Source organism: Alosa pseudoharengus, unplaced genomic scaffold, assembly GCF_046254945.1.
Source record: "Alosa pseudoharengus isolate Yale_2024_CS ecotype anadromous, Long Island Sound unplaced genomic scaffold, YU_APseudo_1.1 YU_APseudo_1.1_scf_20, whole genome shotgun sequence".
NCBI classification, from domain to species: Eukaryota; Metazoa; Chordata; class Actinopteri; order Clupeiformes; family Clupeidae; genus Alosa; species Alosa pseudoharengus.
The window spans coordinates 8,613,138-8,625,148 of record NW_027468664.1 but is presented as its reverse complement, the minus strand read 5'-3'; the positions used below and the strand labels follow the sequence as shown (position 1 = coordinate 8,625,148).

At 47.1% G+C, this 12,011-nt stretch overlaps 1 protein-coding gene across 1 annotated transcript in view; it reads left to right on the top strand.

Annotated features, from left to right (window-relative positions):
* Nucleotides 1-12,011, top strand: part of plxna4 (plexin A4) — a gene marked incomplete at its 5' end in the record, with an annotated part of 231,216 nt that overhangs the window by 162,335 nt on the left and 56,870 nt on the right. Inside the window, 4 exons of the mRNA XM_076297508.1 lie at nt 1,658-1,757; nt 1,929-2,043; nt 10,908-11,108; nt 11,637-11,733. Of these exons, the coding sequence (XP_076153623.1) occupies nt 1,658-1,757; nt 1,929-2,043; nt 10,908-11,108; nt 11,637-11,733 (513 nt within the window). The remainder of the gene's footprint in view (nt 1-1,657; nt 1,758-1,928; nt 2,044-10,907; nt 11,109-11,636; nt 11,734-12,011) is intronic.

Here is a 12,011-nt window from a genome sequence, read left to right as displayed (position 1 = left end):
TTATTAGCCTAGCCAGCCCCCACCCTGTCCCTTTCACTCTCTCTCCTTTCCTCTTCTCTTCCCACTCTCTCCACGTCTCACTCATAGCTGTCATAGCCACGAGGATGGTGTGTATCCCTCCTTCCTGAGTGTCTCATTAGGCTGCGGCCTGTTCTTCTGGCCTCTTTTGGGGTCTAGACAGAAAGCAGAGACTCCAGACATCAAGGTAGCATTTAGGTGCACTAATTAGGACAGATTTGTTGTCAGGCCACCTTTTACAATGATTGATGAATGTTTTCCCCTTTGGTGATAAAGAGAGAGAGGGAGAGAGAGGAAGAGAGAGAGACAGACCGAGAGAGGGAGAAGGAGGGAGAGAGGGAGAGCAGGTACAGAAGAAAGTTGGGGATAGAGAGAGAGAGAGAGAGACGGAGAGAGAGGAGTGTGCTCTTCTTTTGAGCGGCGTGTTATCCAAGCCTCCCTGATGAATTAAACATGAGTTTCTTCATTAGCCCAGACAAAGGGACATTGAAGATGGCTCCTCTGTGCAGTGCTTCGATTAACTTGTACAGGTTCCTCTTTTCTTCCTGCGTCTCCCCATCTCTCTCTCTCTCTCTTTCCCTCTCTCTCTCTCTTTTGCTCTCTCTCGTTCTCTCTCTCTCTTTTCTTATCTCTCCATTTCAAAGGGACTTTGAAAGCCTCGTGCTGGAAATGTTTCCATCCACACTGATTTATCCAGATAGCCCGTATTGTTTGACACGTCGGGAGACAAGGATGGAGGGAGAAACTCTTTCAAGAGCACCTTCACCACCACCACCATCACCTCCAACTCCACCTCCTCCCCACCTCATGTCCTTACCTATGGTCTCCGTGGTGACAGGGCCAAGCATTCGTTATAATAGAACAGAAAAAAAAAATCCATTGACCTTTCCCCTCTTGAGCGTGCTTTGAACTTGCGTAATGGAGCCACTTGAGTGTGAAGCTTGGTTGTAATTTACCCGATGCGTTTACGCCGCAGCAAAGGGAAAGTGAGTCGAGCGCTTTGTGTGTTTCACGCTGCGCGTGTCCTAGAGCGTCGCGCTGTGGAGTGTTGGCAGCACCTGATAAAGGAGCTTGTAGTCAAGCTGGGCACTCAGTTGGCATGGCTACCACATCCCGCTGCAGCGCTCAGTGGACGCGTGTGAAATCGCCAGCTTCCCGCTCTCACATTTTCTTTCTTCTTTCTCCCTCTTTGTGTGTGTGTCTGTGCATGTCTTTGTGTGTGTGTGTGTCTGTGCATGTCTTTGTGTGTGTGTGTGTCTGTGCATGTCTTTGTGTGTGTGTGTGTCTGTGCATGTCTTTGTGTGTGTGTGTGTCTGTGCATGTCTTTGTGTGTGTGTGTGTGTGTGCATGTCTTTGTGTGTGTGTCTGTGCATGTCTTTGTGTGTGTGTCTGTGCATGTCTTTGTGTGTGTGTGTGTCTGTGCATGTCTTTGTGTGTGTGTCTGTGCATGTCTTTGTGTGTGTGTGTGTCTGTGCATGTCTTTGTGTGTGTGTGTGTCTGTGCATGTCTTTGTGTGTGTGTCTGTGCATGTCTTTGTGTGTGTGTCTGTGCATGTCTTTGTGTGTGTGTCTGTGCATGTCTTTGTGTGTGTGTGTGTCTGTGCATGTCTTTGTGTGTGTGTGTGTGTTCTCCCGCTTAGGAGACCATCAAATTGTGCAGCTCTACCTCAAGTCAAAAGAGACAGGTTTGGCCTTTGCCAACACCAGCTTCGTCTTCTACAACTGCAGCGTCCACAAGTCGTGAGTCCGCATTTTCATCATATACCGTTTGCAGCCATCTGTGTTGCTTCGAGAGACAATGTTTATGTGTCCCATATTGAAATGACCTATGTTGATGTGTCAATTTTGCTTTGACCACTCGTTCACTCGTTTTCTGTCTTTGCCTCCCTCTCTCCCTTGCTGTGCCGGCAGGTGCCTGTCCTGTGTTGGGAGTCCGTACCAGTGCCACTGGTGCAAGTACCGGCACGTCTGCACGCACGACCCGCGCACCTGCTCCTTCCAGGAGGGCCACGTCAAGCAGCCCGAGGTGAGTGCTGCACAGCCAATCACAGACCTGCCGTTCCTGAAATCGGCAGTCCTGATTGGCTGGCAAAAAAAAAAAAAAAATACAGTACTGTATGTTCCGCCCAGGTTCAGATGAGGTGAAGGCAACACGACGGGCGTCTGACTCCCCCTGATGAGTTCACTTTCACAAATGCCCTCCAGCCACACGTTTGGCAGGCGGAGCGCCTCGAAAATGGGAGCGGAGCGTTTCCCCCGAACGATTTCCCAGAGGCAACTTAGTCCATCTAAATTATCTATCGGCGCTGCGTGCGCGCAGGCGGCGGGCAGGCGGGTGGCTTGCGACGGATTTATCAAAGGGTGCTGCGTGGAGTCCTGGGCTTCCCACCAAGCAGAGCGAAGCTGCTCCACTGTCTCTGCATGTCTGGGCGTGGAATGAATCAGTTGAATTAAGTTTTTTTTTTTTTTTTGTAATTCCCGTTTCTGCCTTGGGGAGAAGCACACTGTGCCGCTACCAAAGGAGACAGTACTGAAACTGAGGGTGTTTTGACTGACTGCGGAGCTGCAGAGATGCCAAGCCAATGACTCCTGTATTGTGGGGTGACGAATTCCTGAAGTTTTGTAGTGGTTTGCCCAGTGTGTGCATTCACTATTTAGAATCACTAAGAAACACTCACATGACCCACATAATAGATCACACATAGTAACACACATGTTACTAAGACACACATACACACACACGTAGTCTATCTGTCTTTCTCACACACACACACACACACACACACGTGCTGGCACCTTCTGTCCCTCAATCTCCCTCCCTCTCCCATCTCCCATATGCACACATATAAGCACAGAAACATTCCCCTGCCTTTGTTCTGAGTCCATTAGCGTTGCCATAAATCTCCATGGGAGCTCTCAGCTAATGCCATGCACATTTGCTTTTACAATTATCATAGCTTCGTGGTGGTCAATATTGACTGGGGTTAATCAATGGGATTTCCTATTGTGTGTCCAACAAGCAGCCAAACAAAAGACTGGCTTGAATATTAGCACATTAATGACATATCCTGGCCTGTTTTTGTTTGACTGCTTTGTTAAAAGGCAGGTGTCTTGGTTGTTTAATGAGTTTAATTTGGATTTAATTAACCTCTGGATTCGCGAGGTCCACGTCTGTCCTCACGTTCTGCCAGCGGGGAAATTAATAATTTGGGATGTTTACCTGCGTCAAAATCCTCGCAAGAGAGGGAGGCAAGCAAAAAAAATCAACTTTGCTCAGAGAAAATGAAATGACCTTTCCTGGCAACCCCCACTTGCAGACGCATTTCCGTTTTTGATTCCAATCAAGGGATTTTATTCGGGACTGTAGGGCCCGGGATAATCCACACACTGACAATACGAGCCCTCCCTCTTAACTGAGCCTTCGTCTGCATTCAGCATGGAGTCCCGGAGAGGACAGATGCTCCACAACAAAGCGTCCCGTCTCATCACCCAATCAGTGCTGCTCAAGCAGCCATTTTGTTGCTCAACTGAGGAAGAAACAATTCAGTTTTTCGGTGCTGTATTAAATGGTGCGGTATAAAATGTTCTTCTAGCTATCTACAACCACTGTTGTAAGCGTTAGCACCATAATATAGTAATGTCATTGTGCATAATGCTATATTATATAATATATATATATAATAACTACATCAATAGTGTAGTAATAATAGTACACTAATAGTAGTAATAGTACAGTGTTTATCATTCATTCATTTGTTTATTTATTTACATTAGCATACAATAGTAATAGTATTGAGTAATTGTAAGTTGCCCCATCAGAAGAAGCTGGTGTAAACTCTGTTTGCCAGATGAGTACTATTTGCTCCTCCCGCTACCCTTCACGGTAATCCCTGGCAGAGGTGTGTGTAATCAGACCCCCTCAGGCTGAGCCGTGACCCTGCAGCACTCTAGGCCGTGGCTCCGCGCCGTTGAACCTGTTTCCAGGATGGCTCTGGCCTCCTGCACGTCTTCCTCTGATTGCCCCTGGCACCGGGCAAGCGTGACCAAGCCTCCCTTTCACCAGAGCCGACGCCTTGTCCTGCCTCAGCTCACCGGAGACTTAGAGAGACCAGAGGCCTTCATTTATGACTGACCGCAGGCGTCAGAGTCAGCATGAAGCGCTGCTCTGGCTTGGCTGACTTGAATGCCAGCCTTTTAAGAGCCATCGACAGGTATACGTCAGGTTGGCCCATCAACATCGTGTGCGAAAAGAGAGAGAAAGAGGGAGGGATGGAGGAAGAAGAGAAAAGAAAGAAATTCAGGGACTGGAGAGTGAGGGGCAATTGACTGTTTGATTGATCCAGAGAACTTGCTCCCATGTCATTAAGACAGCAACTGATGGTGAGTTGACACAAAGGGGGCGGATGGGAGGAGGATGGGGGGGGGGGGGGTCCTGCGGGGGCGAGAGATTGGGATGATGGGGAGAGCGTCCTGAATGACCTTTAGTCAGCATTCCTCCTCTTGCACAGATGAGAGGAGAAAACAGCTCAGAGAAAGAAAAGGTCAGACGAAGACCGAAAACACAAGGTCTCCAAACGCTGGACGTCTGTGACGGGAAATGAGAACAGGTGGATGGAGATGAGCCCCCGCGAGAGTGAGAGCCCTCCAAATGGGCAGAATAAATGCTCTGAGCTGAAATGAGAGGGAACGCGAGGCAAGTGCAGGTTAGGGAGAGTAGAGGCAGACAGAGGGGGAAGATAAATGAAAGAGAGAGAGAAAGACGACAGAAAAGAGAGAGAGAGAGAGAGAGAGAAAGACGACAGAAAAGAGAGAGAGAGAGAGAGAGAAAGACGACAGAAAAGAGAGAGAGAGAGAGAGAGAGAGAAAGACGACAGAAAAGAGAGAGAGAGAGAGAGACAGAGAGAGAGAGAGAGAGAGAGACAGAGAGAGAGAGTGGAGAGTCTTTGCCCAGGGGCATGGTTGGAACATGAAACAGAGCCTGGTTGGAGGGAGGCCTCTGATAATCGTCCACCAGGTCTGCGAGCCACTAACTCACTCTATCTCCATCGCGCCGAAAATGAGAAGATTCTCCTCGCCTTCACACACGGATGTCGGGCGCCTCTAATTATGGGTCTGTGCGTTTCTGTTCTCTCTGCCACTCTCTCTCTCTCTCTCCTCTCCCTCTCCTCTCTTTCTCTCTGTATCGCTCCATCGTCCTCCCTATCTCTGTCTAATTCTAACAAAGTGTATTTTTCCTCATCGTTTCTATTGAATTATTATCTCTCATCGGGGTGTTAGTCTCACTCTCTCGCTTTCTCCTGGGTGCTTTGTCTTCGTCTCTCTCATTTCTCCATTCTAATTAGCCTTCCCTCCATTTCAGCTGGATCGCTCAGATAATAATGACAAGACGGTTGAGTTGCACAAATCTGTGATTTAGATCTGAATGACTTGTCATCACCATCATCATCACCATCATCATCATCATCATCATCATCATCTTCCCTTTTATTGTCTGCAAACAGATAATCATGACTGTGTAAACCTCTAAACTGAGGGTTTTATTGAGTGCGAGACAGAGAGAGAAAAAGAGAGGGAGAGAGAGAGAGAGAGAGAGAGAGAGAGAGAAAGGGTGAGGGATTCTACCAGTGGTGTGCCTTGTTTGCCATGTGCTTTTGTGTGCTCCTGGTTTGTTTTCCTGTTCCACCCCTTCTGTTCTGACTCAAAACGTCGGTGGTGTTCGGTCACGGTGTCAACATGTTCAGCAGAGCAGTAAACAATCGCATTGCACCCTTTGTTTCCCTCGCTTCTCCGCCGACTGTGCCTGTCTGACAGGGGAGCTCAGGGGAGCTCAGGGGTGCGGGGTGGTGTGGGGTGGTGCGGGGTGGTGCGGGGTGGTGTGGGGTGGTGCGGGGTGAGCACCGAAACAGAAGACTGGACGTGTAGGTGCCGCCGTGTGCCACGGCCTTTGATGTGCTACACTGTCTGGGGTTCAGGCGAGTTCACGCCGCTGCTTACCGATGACTCATCGAAGTCCGTTCTCAGTGGTGGACTCTGTGATGTTTAATTAATCACTGTCTGACAGCAGATTTGTGTTTTTTAAGCAGTCGTCACTCATTTTTATTTAGCTATGAATGGGAGAGTGATGTATTAGTTCCTCCTGTTATTTTCTCTAACAAGAAGAGAATGGAATTCTCTCATATGCCCTCCTCTTTATTCTTGTTTTCTTTCAGTCCATTTCTTCATCCCCTCCCTCCTTCCCTCCCTCCTTCATCCCCTCTCTCCTCCACCTTTGTTATTGTTCAATCCATTTTCCATTATTGTTTTTTTTTCTCTCTCATCCACTTTTTACTCCCCCTCTACTTCCTACCTCTTGTGTCTCTCCTCCTCCTCCTCCTCCCACTGTCTCTCTCACTCTCTCTCCATTCCTGGCTGTAAAGACTTAATAACCTGGACTGACAAAACAGCTCTAGCAGAACACTGTCTCTGAAGACTCCATATTAGAGCCTTCCAGCCTTCAATTATTCTGTTGTTATGCCGGGAGTCAATCACTCTCCACATAAAGCTGCCATCGCGGCCGTCTGTGTCCATCAGAGGGGGGGGGAGTAAATCCGAGGGAGCCACAATAACTGCGGTGGGGGTAGGGGTGGTGTTGGTGGTGTATGCTGAAAGATGCTACTGTAGCGGATGGAGTGCTATGAGGGATGTAATGGCTGGATGTGGGGTGGGGGAGGGGGAGTTACTTCCTCGTTATTCGCTTTTCACTCTTGGGGGGGCAATAAACACGCACACATTACATCAGTGTAACGGGAGCATAAATCTGGCGCAGAGATCCAGTAGAGGATACATATACGAGACCCCCAGCTCCCCCCACCTGCATAAGAGATGAGCCTTGGCCTCAGGAACACCTTGAGCCGCTCATGGCCCTGTCATAGAGCTGTTAGTGTTTTCCTTCCAGACGGGATTTACGGCGGATAAAAGAGAGCGATGGGAGATGGGAGGAGGGGGGGAGAGAGGGAAGAGGAGGAGAGAGAGGGGAAAGGGTTAAGGCAGAGCTGGGCTCTCTGGAGATCCACTAGGGGGGTTATTCCTCAGGCGAGGATGCCTGTTGTGCTGCCAACAATGCCTTTTTCGATGACTTAACTAGACGGGGATTCCAGGAAGCGGGTTTCGTAATTCACCTGGGTATGTTAACTCAGGTGGCTTAGTTTTTAATTGTATAGTTTGTGTTCAGAGAACTTAATCCCAAGCTGTCCAAGGTGTGCTTTGCACGAAAGCAGTTGTTGGCTTACTTTTTTTGCTGTCTGACTGTGTTTTCCAGAACACAAATCTGTTACGGTTAGCGAAGTTGAATTTAGGCCTAACAAATTTCTACAATGAATGGTGTTGTGTGACCAGTCAATGAATAGACCATCAATTTATAATTCAGGGTTTCCAAACATAATCATCTGCACTTAATGGGATACATGTCCTCATTAGTGCCAATGTTAAAAGCACAAATAGCCTAAACAGGAAAGCACAACACAACATTAATGTGCAGGTAATATATTGCCATTTATCTCCCTTTTTCCTCCATATTGAGTTTATTCAATTAAAATGAATATGATCTTTTCTTGGTTAGTTGATGATGTGATGCATCAAAAAATTATTAGCATTGTGGAGGGAGGCTAAATGGCCAGGGTCTATTCAGGTGGCTAGGATACATCAAATCTAAGTTTGGGTAAGATAATCACATCATGAAAATATTTTAGCGACTGAAACCTTGTTTTCCCCATGATGTTATATTTCTATGTGCAATTGCAGGACAGTTTGAATGGTACCTCCTTGCGGACAGAGGACATGTGAACCCACACTGACTCTCTATCCTAATCCTGAGCCAGGGCCGCTGAGTGGGCGTAACCTGGCTCTCAGCAGGGCCAGGGTGCGGATACAATTGACCTTTGGCATCCTGAAGCCCAGATTTCATTGTGACTCATCCTGCTGCCACTTTGACAAATGAATACAATATTGTATAAGCATAATAAACACTTATGGCATGAATGTTATTGTTTTTTTTTGTTTATTAAAAGAAAGTTAAATATCACTTAAGCATTAGGCAATAATAATATATAATATTATTCTCCATAGACACACATAGGGCTCTCACCTCAAGTTGATGCTCAAGCAATTCAGCTTCTTCTCTCTAACAGAAATCCCTTTCCCTCCATTTTGAGGCACAAATAATACACCTTCAGGTTACTTCTCTGAATTTGTCTCTGAAGATGGATCCTATTCAGCTCATTTGCTGACATCTAGGCTATAGCCTCAATCAGTTGGACAGAATTTCAATTCTTGAATTCAATTCTTCAAATTTGTATATGAATACATGTATATTTCTAAATCGTTCAGCCATAGACAGTAACAATTGAGTGCTACTATGAAAGCCAATAGTTTGAAACACTCATATCAATGCACATACTGTACTGTATAGTCTATGGGCGGACTGGCTTACTACAGCTGTACGAAGGTCACATCCTGATGCAAGATCTATACACACGAAAGCACCATCCAGGACTGTGAAGGTGATGAAATAGTAAACGCTAGCTTGTCGAATATAAAGATCACCATAAAAATGCTACACAGAAGAAGACTGGGGCTGGTGAGACACAGACCATAGAGAGGTTGTATATCTATTACACATCTGTAATAGATATACACAAGAGAAATCAAAGGTATTCTCAAATGTATGTCTTTGTCCGTGTGTGTGTGTGTTTGTTTGGTGTGTTTTTGTATGTTTGCTTGTGTGTACTATGTGTGTACCTTGGTTTTTGAGTGTGCATGTGTATGCAGTGAGTGTGTGAATTATGGAGGAGCCATTGCAAGGAGAAATCTATGTGAGAAGTGATTGAAATGGGGTGGAGGTGTGTGTGCGTGTGTGTGTGTGCGTGTGTGTGTGTGTGTGTGTGTGTGTGTGTGTGTGTGTGTGTGTGTGTGTGTGTTGGGTTGGGGAGGGGGTGCAGACTGCTGCTCCGAGTGAAATCTGAAATTCAAAGTTCTCCGCATTCGCCCTGTTCTTGTCAAAATGAAAGATGATGAGAGTGATTCTGTGTGCGGTGTGACTAGCACTGTTTATCACTTCAGGTCGCACCGACAACGACAGCGGTTATTCTGCGGGTGTGTATGTACGTAAAAATGTGTGTGAGTGTGTGTGTTTCTCCAAAGGAACCACTTTCAGCCCCTCAAATATTGTCTGCTGTCAGTTGCAGCATTTCAATGTGTCTCACAAGAAATATATTGCATCTTCACTGTCCTCTAAGCCTGTGTATTTTATCACCGTGCGGTACCTAGTTCTCACAGCATAGCGTCACTCTGCTAGCATTCGGCCGCATCGCCTCACGTTCCCAAAAGCCCCGACTATTCAAAAACCTGCTCAGTGGGACATTAGTGTGTGAGATAAGACCACCCAGGGTGTGCCCTGTCCGCCACCTATGTCCGCTCTGACCCCCACCACCTACCAACCCTCTCTTCGTCTCCTCTTCAGAATAACTTTTCTCCTCGCTTTGATAAGACGTTTTTCTTCTCTCTTCTTCTGTTCAGCCCTTTCACTTTTGTCCCTCCCGTGGACGGCCCTGGCAATTATCTATAATGACTTCGTTTTCTTTTTTCTTTTTTTTTTTTGGTTAATGGTGTCATAAATCGCTTTTTTTTTTCATATGCAAAGTAGTCAGTCAGTCAAGTCAAGTCAAGTCGTTCCGTAGCAGTGGCGTGCAGATGGAGTAATGAACTTCAAGTGTGCGTTATCGCATCGTGACCTCCGTCACTGCTGGGGGAGGAGGGGAGTTTGCCGTCTCGGGCCCCTGCCTTGAGGAACGGGGTCGCTGGGGTGGCGGTGGTGGTGGTGGGCTTATCAGAGCTCCCTCTGCGGACCTTATCAGGGCCAGGAGCTCAGTGGAGGAGAACAGCGTTGGGAGAGCGATTCTTCGCTTTTCCCGAATGAGAAACTCAAGTTCACGGAAGACTAGAGACTTGATGCCTATATACTTTAGTGCATTTTGCTAAAAAACATATATTTAAGGTGACTATGCCTATGGAATCTAAGATGTTGCTTTCAGAAACACAAGTATAATTGGGTGTTGAATTATGCCACACTCACGTATGAGAATGTCATTTGACAGAAGGCTAGATACTGATGATGTACACTAACTGAACAGGTGCGTTAAAGGTGTGTGGTTTCGCCAGGAACCATTTAGTAGAAAGGTATGAACGTGTTTACATGTTTATCCAAGACATATGTGTTTTTCGGTTGTTAACATTTAAGCAGATTGAAGCCAGAATAACAAGCCAGCGCTCAAAACGGATGACTAAGGCCTGCATAACTGTCATCTAAATACTTTCAAACCAGTGCACCATATGGCACGCTCCATACCATGCCCAAGGGAATTCAGATCCAATGAACATAAACTCAAAAGCTATATCCAGGTGGCGTGATGACTCAGCCAGTGTATCCTCTGCTGGGAAACAGCAGATTGGTTTGTGTGAATTGAAATGCTAGATGTACAGTATATGATTAGGTACAGTTACAGTGAGAAACAAGGTTATTTGTCTTGTCACAACAAAAGACCCCAAACATTGTTCTTCCCTAAAAAGTTTTAAATACAGGACAAAAGAATAATTTTAAATAATTATCCACTGAAAAAGGAGGAAGAAGTATGTGTGAGTTTGTGTAAGACAAAGTTCTATTTAATGCAATACAGTCGAAACTTCAATGTGAATTATTGATTAAAAAAGTCCTTAGTAGAAACTTTATGCGATCCAGTTTCCTTTCTTATTCCAAGGAAACATTACAACCCATGTACATTATGACTACATGATGATCTGTGAAGATGTCCCTGATCTCTAAGGTGTGTGTGTGTGTGTGTGTGTGTGTGTCCTCAGGAGTGTCCCCAGCTGCTCCCGGCGGACCGTATCCTGGTGCCGGTGGGCGTGGTGAAGCCCATCACCCTACGGGCCAGGAACCTGCCCCAGCCGCAGTCGGGCCAGCGGGGCTACGAGTGTGTGCTGACCATCCAGGGCGTGGAGCAGAGGGTCCCCGCGCTGCGCTTCAACAGCTCCAGCGTGCAGTGTCAGAACACCTCCGTAAGTGTGTGTGTGTGTGTGTGTGTGTGTGTGTGTGTGTGTGTGTGTGTGTGTGTTGTGTTACCTACAGTTGTGTGTATATGTGCATGTTTTTAATGTATGTGCCTATGTGCTTTTAGGAGTGTACGTGTGTGTGTGTGTGTGTGTGTGTGTGTGTGTGTGTGTGCGTGTTTGCATGTGTGCGTGTGTGTGTGTGTGCGCGTGACTGATAGATTTATACTATGGCCCTTGTTACAGCAGGGTTAATTTGGGTGGGCCCTGGGCTGCATGCTAACGTGCTCTTTGCCGAGCTCCTGGTTTGCGTCCGTGTGTTTGCTTGCCCTTTTCACTTTGTATTTCACTGACATCCCGCCGATGAACTCGCACAGAATAATAAGAGCTCCACTCCGCCAGTGTGAGGTTGCTAAACGAGCCCTTCTTTCCATCCCTCCCTTCCCTCTCCTCCTCCCTCTCTCCCTCTCTCTCTCTCTATCTCTCCCTCTCCCTCACGTCCTGTCCTTCCCTCGTTCTAATTCCCTGTGGTTACAGTATTCGTATGATGGGATGGACATGAGCAGTCTCCCGGTGGACCTGACGGTCATCTGGAACGGTGACTTCAGCATCGATAACCCCGCCGAAAACAAAGGTGAGGCCTCAGATCCCGCCGCGCCGTTACCCTCGGTGCCAGTCTCCATGGCAACAGGCCGGCAGTATCCACTCCCCTCGAAGCTTTGCCAGCTTCCTTCTGCTTAACTTTGCCACCTTTCTCATCTCGTCTCCTCTCATCTCTCTATCTCTCTCTTTCTCTTTCTCTCTCTGTGTTTCTCTTCCTCCTTTTTCCTCGACTCACTCCTCCACCTTGCCTTCCTCACTGCTCTCTCTCTTCTCTCACTCCTCTCCTCCCTCCGAACCCTCATCCTCCAT